This window comes from Cavia porcellus, unplaced genomic scaffold (genome assembly GCF_034190915.1).
Source record: "Cavia porcellus strain 051 isolate PalLab524CR breed Dunkin Hartley unplaced genomic scaffold, mCavPor4.1 scaffold_5, whole genome shotgun sequence".
NCBI classification, from domain to species: Eukaryota; Metazoa; Chordata; class Mammalia; order Rodentia; family Caviidae; genus Cavia; species Cavia porcellus.
This window is the reverse complement of record NW_026947488.1, coordinates 4,088,689-4,101,925: the sequence shown is the minus strand read 5'-3', so window position 1 is coordinate 4,101,925 and position 13,237 is coordinate 4,088,689. Positions and strand designations below refer to the sequence as shown.

General features: G+C 33.0%; 1 protein-coding gene across 10 annotated transcripts in view; it reads right to left on the bottom strand.

The window, feature by feature from the left end:
* Sycp2 (synaptonemal complex protein 2) overlaps positions 1-13,237 on the bottom strand; it is a 69,879-nt gene that overhangs the window by 6,568 nt on the left and 50,074 nt on the right. For 8 of the 10 annotated variants that reach the window (XR_010047266.1, XM_063248083.1, XM_063248086.1 and 5 more), the window contains 4 exons: positions 11,362-11,399; positions 10,717-10,887; positions 5,796-5,994; positions 4,581-4,786 (listed from right to left, as the gene is read on the bottom strand). Coding sequence is in view for 7 of the 10 variants with exons in the window: in XM_063248083.1 (XP_063104153.1) it covers positions 4,581-4,786; positions 5,796-5,994; positions 10,717-10,887; positions 11,362-11,399 (614 nt within the window). In the remaining 3 variants the exon portion in view is untranslated. Of the gene's footprint in view, positions 1-4,580; positions 4,787-5,795; positions 5,995-10,716; positions 10,888-11,361; positions 11,400-13,237 lie in introns of those variants that run through there. The other 2 variants (XR_010047267.1, XR_010047268.1) reach the window with 1 other exon arrangement.

The following is a 13,237-nucleotide window of genomic DNA, read 5'->3' as shown; positions in this document are numbered from 1 at the left end:
ATAAAGGAATAAAGATGTCTCCTATTATAGCTTCTATATTCCAGAGGTCAAACAAACATAGAAACAGAAAATACAAAAATTTTATCATGAATAATAGTTTTATATTATCACGAATAATAGTTTTACATTGTCATGAATAATAGTTTGTTTTATAAAATATAAGAGAATCTGAGAAGACAATTCTGACATAACTCAGGCAAGGTTGTTGGATAAAAACCAGTAATTTTTGTAAATACCTACAAGTAAACCCTCCTGAAAAAATATTTTTTAAAAAAGTGCTTTGGCAAAAAGATCACTGCATACTGGTTAACAGGACAATTCAACAGGAAGAGGTAACAGTTATAACTGTGTATGCTCCAAACCACAGTGCAACCAACTTCATAAACTCCAATGGACATAAAAGATTTGATAAACATCAACATGATTACTGTATAATGGGGGGACATCAATATCGCACCATCACAAATAAGATCAACTGAACAAAACTTAAGCAAAGGTATATAAGACTTAATAGATGTATAGAGTACTCTATGTAATGACTAAATACATAGTCTTTTGGGCTGCACATGGTACATTTTCCAAAATGTTCCACATACTAGTTAATAAAACATGCGTAGGTAAATGCAACATAATCAAAATTTTACCATGCATCTTTTCAGATCACAGTGCAAGGATATCACTAGCAAAAGAAATCACAGGAACTAGCAAAGAAATCAACAGCAAAAGAAACCACAAGAACTATGCAAACATATGGAAAATAAACAATGTACTCTTAATAAAATGAGTCACACAGGAAATTAAGGAAGAAATCAGTAAGTTCCTAGAACTAAATGATAATGCCAGCACAACATACCAGACACAATGAAAAAAGACCTACAAGGAAAGTTTATAATGGTAAATGCCCAGATCAGAAAAACAGAACAAGCCCAAATCAACAGTGCTGCATATTTCAAGGTTGAACTCAGCGCTTGAACAAAATTAAAAAGATCAGAGGAGAAATTAATGAGATGGAGACTAGAAAAACAAAGAATCAATGAACTGGAGAGCTGGTTCTTTGAAAGAATAAATAAAACAGATAAATTTTTAGATAAAAATCTTACAAAAAAAGGGAGAAAATGACAATGCAATTAGAAGTGAGAAAAGTGAAATCACTATGGACACTGTTGAGATTCAGAAAATTAATAGAACTAAAAAAAATGGAGAGATTCCTAGATACAAACCAACTGCTAAAACTGAATCAAGACTTAACAATCTTGAGCAATCAAGTAACAGGCAATAAAACTGAAACATTAATAATAATCATAATAATAAAAAACTCTAGCAACTAAGAAAGGCCCAGAACCTGGCGGATTCACAAACAAATTCTACAAGAACTTCAGGGAAGATTTAACATCAATACTTCTCAAACTTTTTAATGAAATTCAGGGAAGGAGTAGTTCCAAAATTATTCTCAGAAGCCAACATTATCGTAGACCCCACACCAGGCAAGGATCCAACCAAAAAAGAAAACTAGAGGCCAACGTCTCTAATGAACTCAGATACAAAAATTCTTAACAAAATATAGCAAACAGAATGTGACAAATCATCAAAAAGTTCATACATCATGGTCAACATGCCTCAGGGATGCAAGGATGGTTCAACGCATGCAAATCAATAAATGTAACTCATCACATAAACAGAAACAAGCACAAAAATCCCATGCAGATGCAGAATAAGCCTTTGAAAAATTCCAACGTTCATTCCTGACAAAAACCCTAAAGAAAATGGGTATACAAGATCCTTATCTTAACAAAATAAAGCCATTTATGACCAATCTCTTGCCAATATCATATTAAAATGGGGAAAAGCTGAAAGCTTTTCCTCGAAAACCAGGAACAAGACAAAGTTTCCATTATCAGAAATGCTGTGCAATATAACCTTTGAAACATTAGCCAGAACAATCAAGCAAGAGAAAGACATGCAAGAAATATATACAGGAAAGGTCAAAGTAAAAATACAACTATTTGCAGGATATGATCCTTTTAAAAACCCGAAAACCTCCATCAAAAGATTCTAATAAATAATAAAACTCAGCAGTGCAGCAGGATATAAAATAAACACACAAAAAAATTCAGTAGCATTCCTACACATTAATGATGAACTCACTGAAATAGAATTCAGAAAAATAATATCATTCAAAATATCATAACAATATTAGGTATCAATCTAAGGAAGTGACAGATGTCGACAATGAAAATCAGATTAGACTGAAAAAGAACATTGAGGACACCAAAAAATGGAAAAATATCTCCTGTCCATGGTTACACAGAACCACTATAGTCAAAATGGATATACTTCCAAAATCAGTATATATATATTTAATGCAACCCCAATCATACAACCAGTATTATTTTTCATAGAGTTAGAGAAAACACTTCTAAAATGTATATGGAATCAGAAGAGATCCTGAATAACAAATGCAATTCTGGGTAACAAAAGCAAAGCAGATAGCAGACCCAGACCTGAACTCATTTTATAAAACTACAGTGATGTTAAAACAACATGGTACTGGCAGAAAAACAGAAGTGTGTATCACTGAAGCAGAAATGTGGATCAATGGAGCAGTTATTTGCTCTCTGAAGAAGAGGCCAAAAACATTCACTGGAAGAAAGATCACCTCTTTAATAAATGGTGCAGGGAAAATTGGCTATCTACACGTAGAAGGATAGAGTCTAGAATCATATATCTCACCCTGTACTAAACTACAATCAAAATTAATCAAAGATCTAAATGTTAAAACAGAAAAATCTACTGAAGACACAACAGGAGCAACTCTTGAAGACATACACAAAGACTTTATGAACAGAACCCCAATGGCACAAGAAATAATAGTGAAAACCAACAAATGGAACCATATTAAATCAGGAAGCTGCTGCGCAGCAGAAGTAACAACCAAGAGAGTGAAGTGAAAATCCACACAATGGGAAAGGTTTTTTGGGGGCCAGCTATCCCTTAAACAAAGGTCTAACACAAAGAATACATAAAGAACTCAAAAAAATTAGATCTCCCCTCTAAATAAAACTTAATCAAAAAATGGGCCATCAAATAGATAGTTCATAGAAGTAGTTCAAATGGCCAATAAACACCTGAAAAAATGCTCATCATCACTGACCATCAGAGAAATGCAAATTAGAAAGTACATTGAGATACCCTGTTATCCAGGAAAGAATGTCTGTCATCAAAAAACGTAACATTCAATACAGGTGAGGATGGGTGTGTGGAGGAACTCTACTACACTGCTGGTAGGAATGCAAATGAATACAACCACCATGGTAATCAGTGCATAGGTTCTTCAAAAGACTAAAAATAGAAATTTCATTTCACCCTGCTTCCCCCACTTCTAGGTATTTCCCCAACTTCGTTAAAATCATCATTTTGCAGGTATACATGCATATCCATGTTCACAGCAGCATAATTTATAACAGCTAAATATTGGAAATAGTGATACAATCATCAACTGATAAATGGTTAAGGAAAATGTATTTATACACGAAGTACTATGCCACCATACAGAAAAACTTGAGGCATACATAGGGAAATGGATACAATTTGAGAATAAAATGCTAAGTCAAATAATCAGACACACAGTCAAATATCACATGGTTTGTCTTATATTAGAAACACTACACACATATATACATACACACACATGCATATACACAAAGCAAAAGAAAAGAGGTAAACAGGAAGAGAGGAGTTCAAATGCATCCACACAGTATAAATTCTATTGTTCTAAAAATATTTCAATAGGGCTAGGGACCTATCTCAGCGGCAAGTGCCTGTCTGGCAAGCACGAGGTCATGAGTTCAATCCCGGTTCAAAAAATAAATAAATTAATTCAATATATATGCTAACTGGTTTTATTTATACTATCAGTTTATTTTAGTTCACTGAAAAGAAAGCTTCCGTTTTTATGTTTCTTTTTTGTAAGGGCATTTTGAAGATAATAAAAGTGTAATAATTAGTGTTAATTCTTTTATTATCTGGTTATTAAATGTTTTCATAAAAGAAAAAAGTGATTTTGGTTTAATACTATGAAAAGAAAATTATGAGATATTTAGGATTTTTAATGAGAAATGTTAATTTCCTTTGTGGAAGATTTTGGCACAGCTTTGTAGGAAATAAACTAAAAAGTGAAAACAAAACTGACATGTAGATTAGAAAGTATAAATATGGATACATGACTTTGAATTACAGTGAAATCTGAAGTGCTTATGTTGCCAGAATGAGCCCATCCAAATTTATAAAATGTATGTAGTCTTTAATATGTAGATAAACAAACACTCTCTTTGGGGTGATCATTACTGTCACTTAGTTTTACTGCTGTCATGCCCCCATTCTTCTGCCTGGAGAGCTACAGTGAGTGTGTTAGGTTCTTGAGGCTGGGTACCTGATCTTACTTGTTGGTACATTCATCTTCTTCCAGACCTATACCAAATTCAAAACCTTATGAACACAAGCAATGCATATTTAATTAAGATTATAGGAAAAGGATTTACCACTTTCAGATATATCTAATAAAAATGAATACACATTCTTACCAAAAGGAGAGCTGGTGGAATTGGTGAGCAACTTACACTTGCACATAGTATGTTTATTCCATTATTTTTCGGTGAGTTTACTGGACTTCCAACTCTGTTGTTACTGTTTAAAGATCCAGGTGATAAAGTTTTTGGATAAGGTGAGAGAGATTTTGTTATACAGTCATAATCCTGAGTAGAATCATTTTCTGTTATTTTGTCCACACCTACAATGCCCCACAAAATACAAACAAAATACATGGTACATATCATCAATGATGCTCACTTTAAAAATTCCATCATTAAATTCCAAAAAAATAACGACTTACAAATTCTCAAATCTCAATTTTATTTAAAAAGATAAACTTTTCATAAAGACAACATTTGGTTAAAATGTTTTATAAGACTCCGAAAAATAATGGCTGAATTTAAAATTTAAAAACTTTCAAAATATATAAAAAAGAGGAAATTCACTGCTGAGGTAAGTCCTAGTATAAATGCGTTCCCAAAGAGTGGTCAGACCAAGTCAGGGTACATACACATGTCTTTCAGTATAAGCTTATCTGAAGGGACAGTTTCTGAGCATTATGAAAATAGAAGAACACAACAGCTGCTTTAGGAGAAGCATAATCACATTAAATGATTTAAGTTCTGAATCTTAACTGAAATTATTTACCATTTAGCAATGTTTTAAAATACCTCTACATGGAATTTAGTTATATAAAAAGTATAAACTTACAGTACATATATAGAAAAACACACATATGCCTAAGCTCCAAAAATATGAGTTTTATGTACCATTTATTTTTAAATAAATGCAAACCTCTTCTTAATGACTCAGTCTACAGAACAATCGTGGTATCTACTGGATTCTTGTTGAATTATAAGAAGATAAAAACCAGAAATCCTTACAATTCCAAATACATTTTCATCTAAAAGTATTAAATTTAATTCTTACTTGAGTTTGTAACTTGGAAATATATATCAGCTTCCATAATGAAGTATTTGATCTTTAACTTACTAGTGCAAAAAATTCAGTTATTTTAGTAATATTATTTCCAAGTTAGCAATAACCAAACAACTAGTATGGGCTAGTTTAAAAATGAAGTTTTAACAAACCATAATCTTAAATACATTCCTCCAAATTTATCTTGAAATTTCATTTTAAGATTATTAGAATGAAAGAAGAAAACTGATTATTCAAGTAATAAATAAGAAAAAATAAATGTTACTGACATCTCATTATTTCTATAGATGATGGACTCCCAGCTAGAGATATAGGAGATAAGTCAAGGTTATTATCTCTTATAGGATCTTTTAGTAGAGATGGAGTTTTCTGGTTTTTTGGTAGTTCTTTTTGTGTTTCAGCCAGGATGATTTTCTGTTGTTTCTTTGGCAGTTTCATGTTTTTGTTTCTGGAATGGATATTCTCCTCCTAAACATATTGACAAATTATACTTGAATACAAATATATTGGAGTATACAAAGCAAATTAATTTGAAATATTTACTAAGTATTTTATATTACTAGAGTACAAGTAGACACTTAAATACCCCAGACCCTAGAAAAAAGACTTTGTTATACTAGACAGCATAAGACACATTCACGGGAAAACAAGACACATATTGTAACAGACACAAATAAAATGCTTTCAGAGTTCAAAGAAGATTATATCCAGTTTAGGAAAACCAAAAAAAGGTTTCTAGATTTTTTTTTTTTTTGTCTTTTTCGTTTTTGTCAGTACCAGGGATCGAACTCACGACAGCTTGCTTGCAAGGCAGGCGCTTATGCCGCTGAGCTAAATCCCCAGTCCCTAAGAAAACCAAAAAGGATTTCTAGATTTTAATAATACTTAAAATACTGAAGTTTGTGAAACAAGATGATGAGAGAAAGACATAATGGGAATAAGTAAGACTGTTGATCACACCAAGGGGAGTTGAGAAGCCCAGGTTTTATTTGGGTGTTTATAGTACTGGACTGTTACAGTTATAGGTATATTGGAAATAAACCTGTTTTAGAGTATTTATAGAGCTAGATGAGATGTGGTTTGGAAAGATTTGACTCTGATAAGTGACAGCACATGGAGTAATTTACGACATCCTCCAAGACTTCTAGGTAAGAGATAATAACAAGGTTGCAAGCAAGAGAAAATGTGGGCTTAATGACATAAAATCAGCAGTGTACCAGTCAGAAGATACCTATCTTTAGCACCAGACTATTTAGACTCAAATCCTCCCTCCACCACTTTTTTTGCTGAGTGATCCTGGGCAAGTTCCTTCTGTTTAGCATCAATGTCTAATTGCAAAATGGGATGACAGTAGCACCAATTACCTGTATTACTTGTCAGATTTTAAGAAAATGAATCTACAAAGTGCTTAAGAGTACATATTGTAAGCATTATATATTTTTAAAGTTTTACTTTAAAAAAATCAAACACAAGTAAATTCAACTATGCATGTATTGCTTTGAGATAAAAAACAAGTCATGGAGTAGGCACAGGTTGAGAAGTATATGGGGAAATACCTGAGACATCAATATTTTTGTTTCTATTTATGAGGAAAGTCCAGAGTTTTCCAAAATCCTGGACTTCACTGAAGTATAATTTTGGAAAGATAAAAGTACTTCTCTAATTCAAAGATACTGAAGTTAGTTTTAATGGAAATAAACCTATTTTAGAGTATTTATAGACATAGGTGAGATGTGGTTTGGAAAGACTGGACTCTGATAAGTGACAGCACGTGGAGGTAACTTAAGACATCCCCCGAGTCTTCTAGGAAAGAGATAACAAGGTTGCAAGCAAGAGAAACAGCTAGACATCTGTTTTGTAACAGTAACTACCAACTTGCAAAATCTGATATTGTATTGCCTGCAGAGCAATTTTTAAAATTATTTTGAAAAAGTTTTCTCTAATCTATTCCATTGATCTTCGGCTCTGTTTTTATTCCAGTACCATGTTGATTTTACTACAGTTGCTTTGTAGTATAACTTCAAGTCAGAGATTGCGATGCCTCCTGCCTTGCCTTTGCTGCATAGAATTGTCTTTGCAACTCTAGATCTCTTCTGGTTCCAGATAAAGTTTAGGAGTGATTTCTCTAGATCTATGAGATACGTTGATGGTATTTTTGTTGGGATTGCATTGAATCTGTATAACAATTTTGGAAGAATGGCCATTTTCACAATATTTATTCTTCCTTCTATGAGCAAGGGATGTCTTTCCACCTTTTGAGATCCTCTTCAATTTCTTTTTTCAGTGTATCATAATTTTCCCTATATAGATCTTTCACTTCTTTCATGAGGATAGTTCTTAAATATTTCATTTTTTTGGTTGCTAGTGTGAAGGGTGTGGCTTCTCTTATTTCTTTGTGATCTCGTTGTTAGCGTATAGAAATTTTATTGATTTTTGGGTGTTGAGTTTGTATCCAGCTGCATTACTGAATTTACTTATACCTAAGAATCTTTCAATGGAGTTTTGGGGGTCTTCTATGTAGAGTATCATGTCATCCACAAATAATTATAATTTAACTTCTTCTTTTCCTATCTTTATCCTTTTTATTTCTCTCTCTTGTCTAATTGCTCTGGCTAGTATTTCCAGTACTGGTGATAAAGGACATCCTTGTCTTGTGCCTGATTTCAAAGTAAAGGCCTTCAGTTTTTGTCCATTTAGCATAATACTGGCTGTTGGTTTGTCATAAATGGCCTTTATTATATTGAGGTAAAGACCATCTATTCCAAATTTCTGTAAGGTTCTTATCATGAATGAATGTTGGACCTTATCAAAAGCTTTTTCTGCATCTATAGAAATGGTCATGTGATTCTTACTTTTGGCTTTGTTGATATGGTGGATTACATTTTATTTATGTATGCTGAACCATCCCTGCATGCCTGGGATGAATCCTACTTGGTCATGGTGTATAATCTTCTTGATGATTTGCTTCATCCTACTGGCCAATATTTTATTGAAAATTTTTGCATCTGTGTTCATTAAGGAGATTGGCCTGTAGTTCTCTTTTTCAGTTGGGTCTTTCTCAGGTTTTGGCACTAGAGTAATATTTGCTTCCAGGAATGACTTAGGTAGGATTGCTTTCCTTTCAATTTCATTGAAGAGTTTGAGGAGTGTCGGCATTAAGTCTTCTTTGTACTTCTTGCAGAATTCTGCAGTGAATCCGTTTCGGCCTGGGCTCTTCTTTGTAGGTAAGGACTTAATTACCTTGTCAATTTCATTAATGGAAATTGGGTTATTCAGCACTTTTACATCTTCTTGACCCAGCTTTGGTACTTCGTATGTTTAGAAATCTGTCAATCTCTTCTGTATTATCACACCTATGAGAGTAGAGATTTTTGAAATAGGTGTTGATGATCTCTGTATTTCTACAGAATCTGTAGTGATTTCGCCTTTTTCATTCCTTATGGAATAGATTAGAAGACACAACCACAACTACAAACACACTCAACCACCTTGTCTTTGATAAAGGGGCCAAACATGTTCACTGGAAGAACGACAGTCTCTTTAATAAATGGTGTTGGAAAAACTGGCTCTCCATATGCCAAAAATTAAGACTAGACCCATGCCTATCACTATGTACTAAATTAAAATCTAAATGCATCAAAGATCTGAATATTAAAACAGAAACACTGAATCTATTAGAAGACAAGTTGGGTAAAACCCTTGGGGACATAGGGGTAGGTGGACAGTTCATGAACAGGAATCATACTGTACGGGAAATACTTCCCAGAATCAACAACTGGGATCATGTCTTATTAAAAAGTTTCTGCACATCAAAAGAAATCTCTAGCATAGTGAAAATAAAACCTAAAAACCGAGAAACAATCTTAGTGAACTGTCCCTCAGACAAAGGTCTTCTATCTAAAACGTATAAAGAATTAAAAAAATCAGACCCCCAAAATTCAAGGATCCAATCTAAAAATGGGCATCTGGGATGAATACACAATTCTCAGATGAAGAAATACAAATGACAAATAAATACATGAAAAATGTCCATCATCATTACTCATTAGAGAAATGCAAATTAAAACTACATTGAGATTCCATCTCACTCCAGAAAGAATGGCCAGGATCAAGAAAACTACCAACAACAAATGCTGGAGAGGCTTCAGGGAAAAAGGAACTCTCCTGCTCTGTTGGTGGGAGTGTAGACTGGTGCAACCATTGTGGAGGTCAGTCTGGACATTTCTCAGAAAGCTGGGATTGGAGGTCCCATTTGTTTCAGCTCTTCCGCTTCTAGGCATAATCCCAGAAGAACTGAAGACTTCATACCACAGTGATATATGTGCACTCATGTTTATAGCAGCACAATTTGTAATAGCCAGATCTTGAAAACAACCTAAGTGTCCATCAACTGAGGAATGGATAAAAAAGTTGTGGTATTTTTATACAATGGAGTACTACTCAGCTATAAAGAATGATCATATTGAGATATTTATAAATGGACGCAGCTTGAGACCATACTCATAAATAAATCAAACTCACATGTATCAATATCAAATAGTTTCCCTAGTGTAAGAAATGGTAAGTATGTGGTAATCATGATTCTCCATTATATTGCTTTGAAGCCTTATAATGTTTTCATTCATTAATTAGAATCATTTTATTGTGGGTTGTTTGATTGTATTGCCTGTGTTGGTACGAACAGCTATTCTGAAGAAAACAAGACATTATAATAGCTAGTGATGATTTAATATCATCTTGCTTTGAAGTTCCACCAAGCTTTTGTTCTTCTATGTCCATTGGTTTTATCATGTTGTACCTTATTGCATTTTATTAGATGTAATAATATAAACAAAATATTTTATAGAGGAGAAAATATAGTAACCTTTGTTCATTTTCTGTTAGTTGGTTCTGAATACCCTGTAATACTTTCATTCTCTTGAATGGTTTTACACTGTCTTGTTATGTTCGATACTATAGTGTATGAAGGTATACTCAAATATTTCAAGGAAAGAGACACTATGGTAGCTAGTGTTATGTCAGGTTGTCTTGTGGTGAAACACTATGTTGCTTAAATTGTTCTGTTCTGAAAAAAAATGTTTTCTCACATAAGTTAACTCAAAAAGATGACAGGATCAATTTTAACAAAAAACAAATTTTGTATTTTACGAGGCTTTTAGAAATTACGGATCTGAATTTGATTCATCTTACCTTTTCTACAAACTTCTCTTTAAATGAATGTGAAGATTCTTGTTCACTCTCTGATTCTGAATTTGACAGATCTTTATAATTTTTTTTAATTTTTGTTGCTCTTCGTGGGAGTCTGGTTCTGCCATCTGGGATTGTCTCATCTACCTTTTTGATGATATTTTGATTGGGTGCCTTTAGGATAAAAATTTCTAAATATTATTAGATTGATTTTTGATACACAAGAAATTCAAGTTATTTGCTTTACAACTGGTAGTGACAACACATACATAAAATAGCTAATATAAACAAAATGACTGATTAGTATTTTTAAACAATTTACCTTCCTGTTCTAATTAACTTCTTTATCACCTTTTAATACTTACAATTAAATCTCTAAGAGGCCTAACACGTATTACCTAACTCAAGTAAAACAAAAAAAATTTTGAAGTAACACACAAAAATATCAATAACCATAAAATAAAACAAGATACCAAGTAAGGCCAATATGATTTAAAATGAACCAGAAAGAGAAAAGGTATAATTATGAAAAATCATAGGGATGTGGAAAATTTGTAACTGCTAACCAAATTCTGAGATTACAAACTATTTTATATGACAAAGAGAAATAACTTCAAAGGAATGTTTGAACACAAATTCTTGGTTTACCATTTTAGATCTTGATGGACCCTTATCCAAGGATGGTCCTGAAAATCAAAAAAGGTTAAAATTTTCAAACAGATAATAGTGAGCATTACATTTCTTAGAACATTTCTGCATATAAAAACACAAGATAAACAATGAGAATATGTATTTGTTTAAAGGTATCTGTGGGCATTCAATCACCCTCCCTCCGTGTGGCTTCAAAGAGGAATACAGGGGATACCCTCAAATTCTGATTTCTCTGAAGTTCTTGCACTGAAGAATTTGCCCTTTGGGATGACAACCTGCTTTGCAAGTTACCCTTTTTCTTGAACTTTATAGTTAGAAGCCTAGTGGCACTATACTGCTGATGAAAAAAAAAAACATCTTTAAACTCATCTAAAACCTTAACTTTCAAGTATAGGTAACTTTTACTAAATAGTATTTGTTATGATATGTAGTGTCAATTTCCCTTCTCCTCTTTAATTTTATATTGTCAAACATATTTTAAGCAGGTAAGTGTATGTGTAACACAAGGTATAAAGTTAACATCTAGATCCTACCACTCAATTTAACAACCAGATGATGAATGTCAAATCTAATTAGGGATGTTGTCTTATATTCTCTGCCTTTGATAAAAGGTAGCAATTATTCTGTAATTTGCTTCTCATGGACTTGTTTTGAATGGTTTTACTTCACAGGTAAGTATCCCTAAATAATTTAATGAGCTTTATAATGTGTTAAGCTTAACAGTCTATGATTTACTGCATTTTTCAAAAACCACTGTGTTTCTAAGATATACACATATTACTAATAGTTGCTTTAGTCTCCTTTCTTTTTATTTTGTCCCCAGAGAGCCTCTCCCTAAGTAGCTCAGGCTGGCCTTAAACTGAGCCTCTTGCAAGGGATCTTCCTGCCTCAACCTTGTAAGTGGTAGAATTATGGGTATGGTCACCATGCCTGGCTTTCAAGCATAATATTATCTTCCTAAATATTCTCTGAAGCTAAGAAAGTCCATTATTCAAGCCAAGAAAGAAAAGCTTATTTGGAAGGGAGATCCTCTAGTCCCACTAGTAAGTCAGCTCATACATACTCACGTGTTATCCAACCATTCAAAATATTCAAAATAATTCACACACAAGTTTCAAATTTTACTGATTATAGTACTTTAACTTCTACTATCTCATTGGGATTTTTAATCTTCTACTTTGTTTTAAAGGTCTTTTATCTGCACATCATCCCACTAAACTGTAAGCTCCCTGAAGCCACATGAATCCTGTGGTGTTTCTCATTGTACTGTAATATACTGTTTCAGAGTCCAAGTTCTATAACCAGATCCAGACTCAATTTTTATATTTTCCTCAAAATAAAATCTAAATTCCAACTATCTCAATTTTGCATTATCTGAACATACTATGCTAAGTGCTACTTCTGTCCCTTTTATATACACTAATCCTGCTGCATTTTCCCCTACACATCTAGCTGGATTCTCACCCGTTTTCAAGATTCAACTTTGTGTATAAGCACAGAGCAAAATTCACTATTTTTACTTCTTAAACCATACTATCCCCACCCTATCCTATACACACAGAGAAACCTTGAAGCAGATTCTCTTTAATCTAAATTTAACTGAATAGTTACCTCATATGGTTTTAAAAATGGAATACAGTCTGTTTTAGCAAACAGTAGCACTGACATTCAGTTATAAAGTGCTACTTATATTCAGCCAAAATCTTTATTCAAACTCTTATTGAACTACTTCAAAAGATTCACTATCACAAAGAGAAGATAGAAGGCATATTCTAGTAAAATACTTTGCAAATGCTATTTTCAATAACTGATTTGCTAAATAACTGAGTAACAGCTGTAAGCAGACAAGTGATGACAATACTGTCATGTTTCA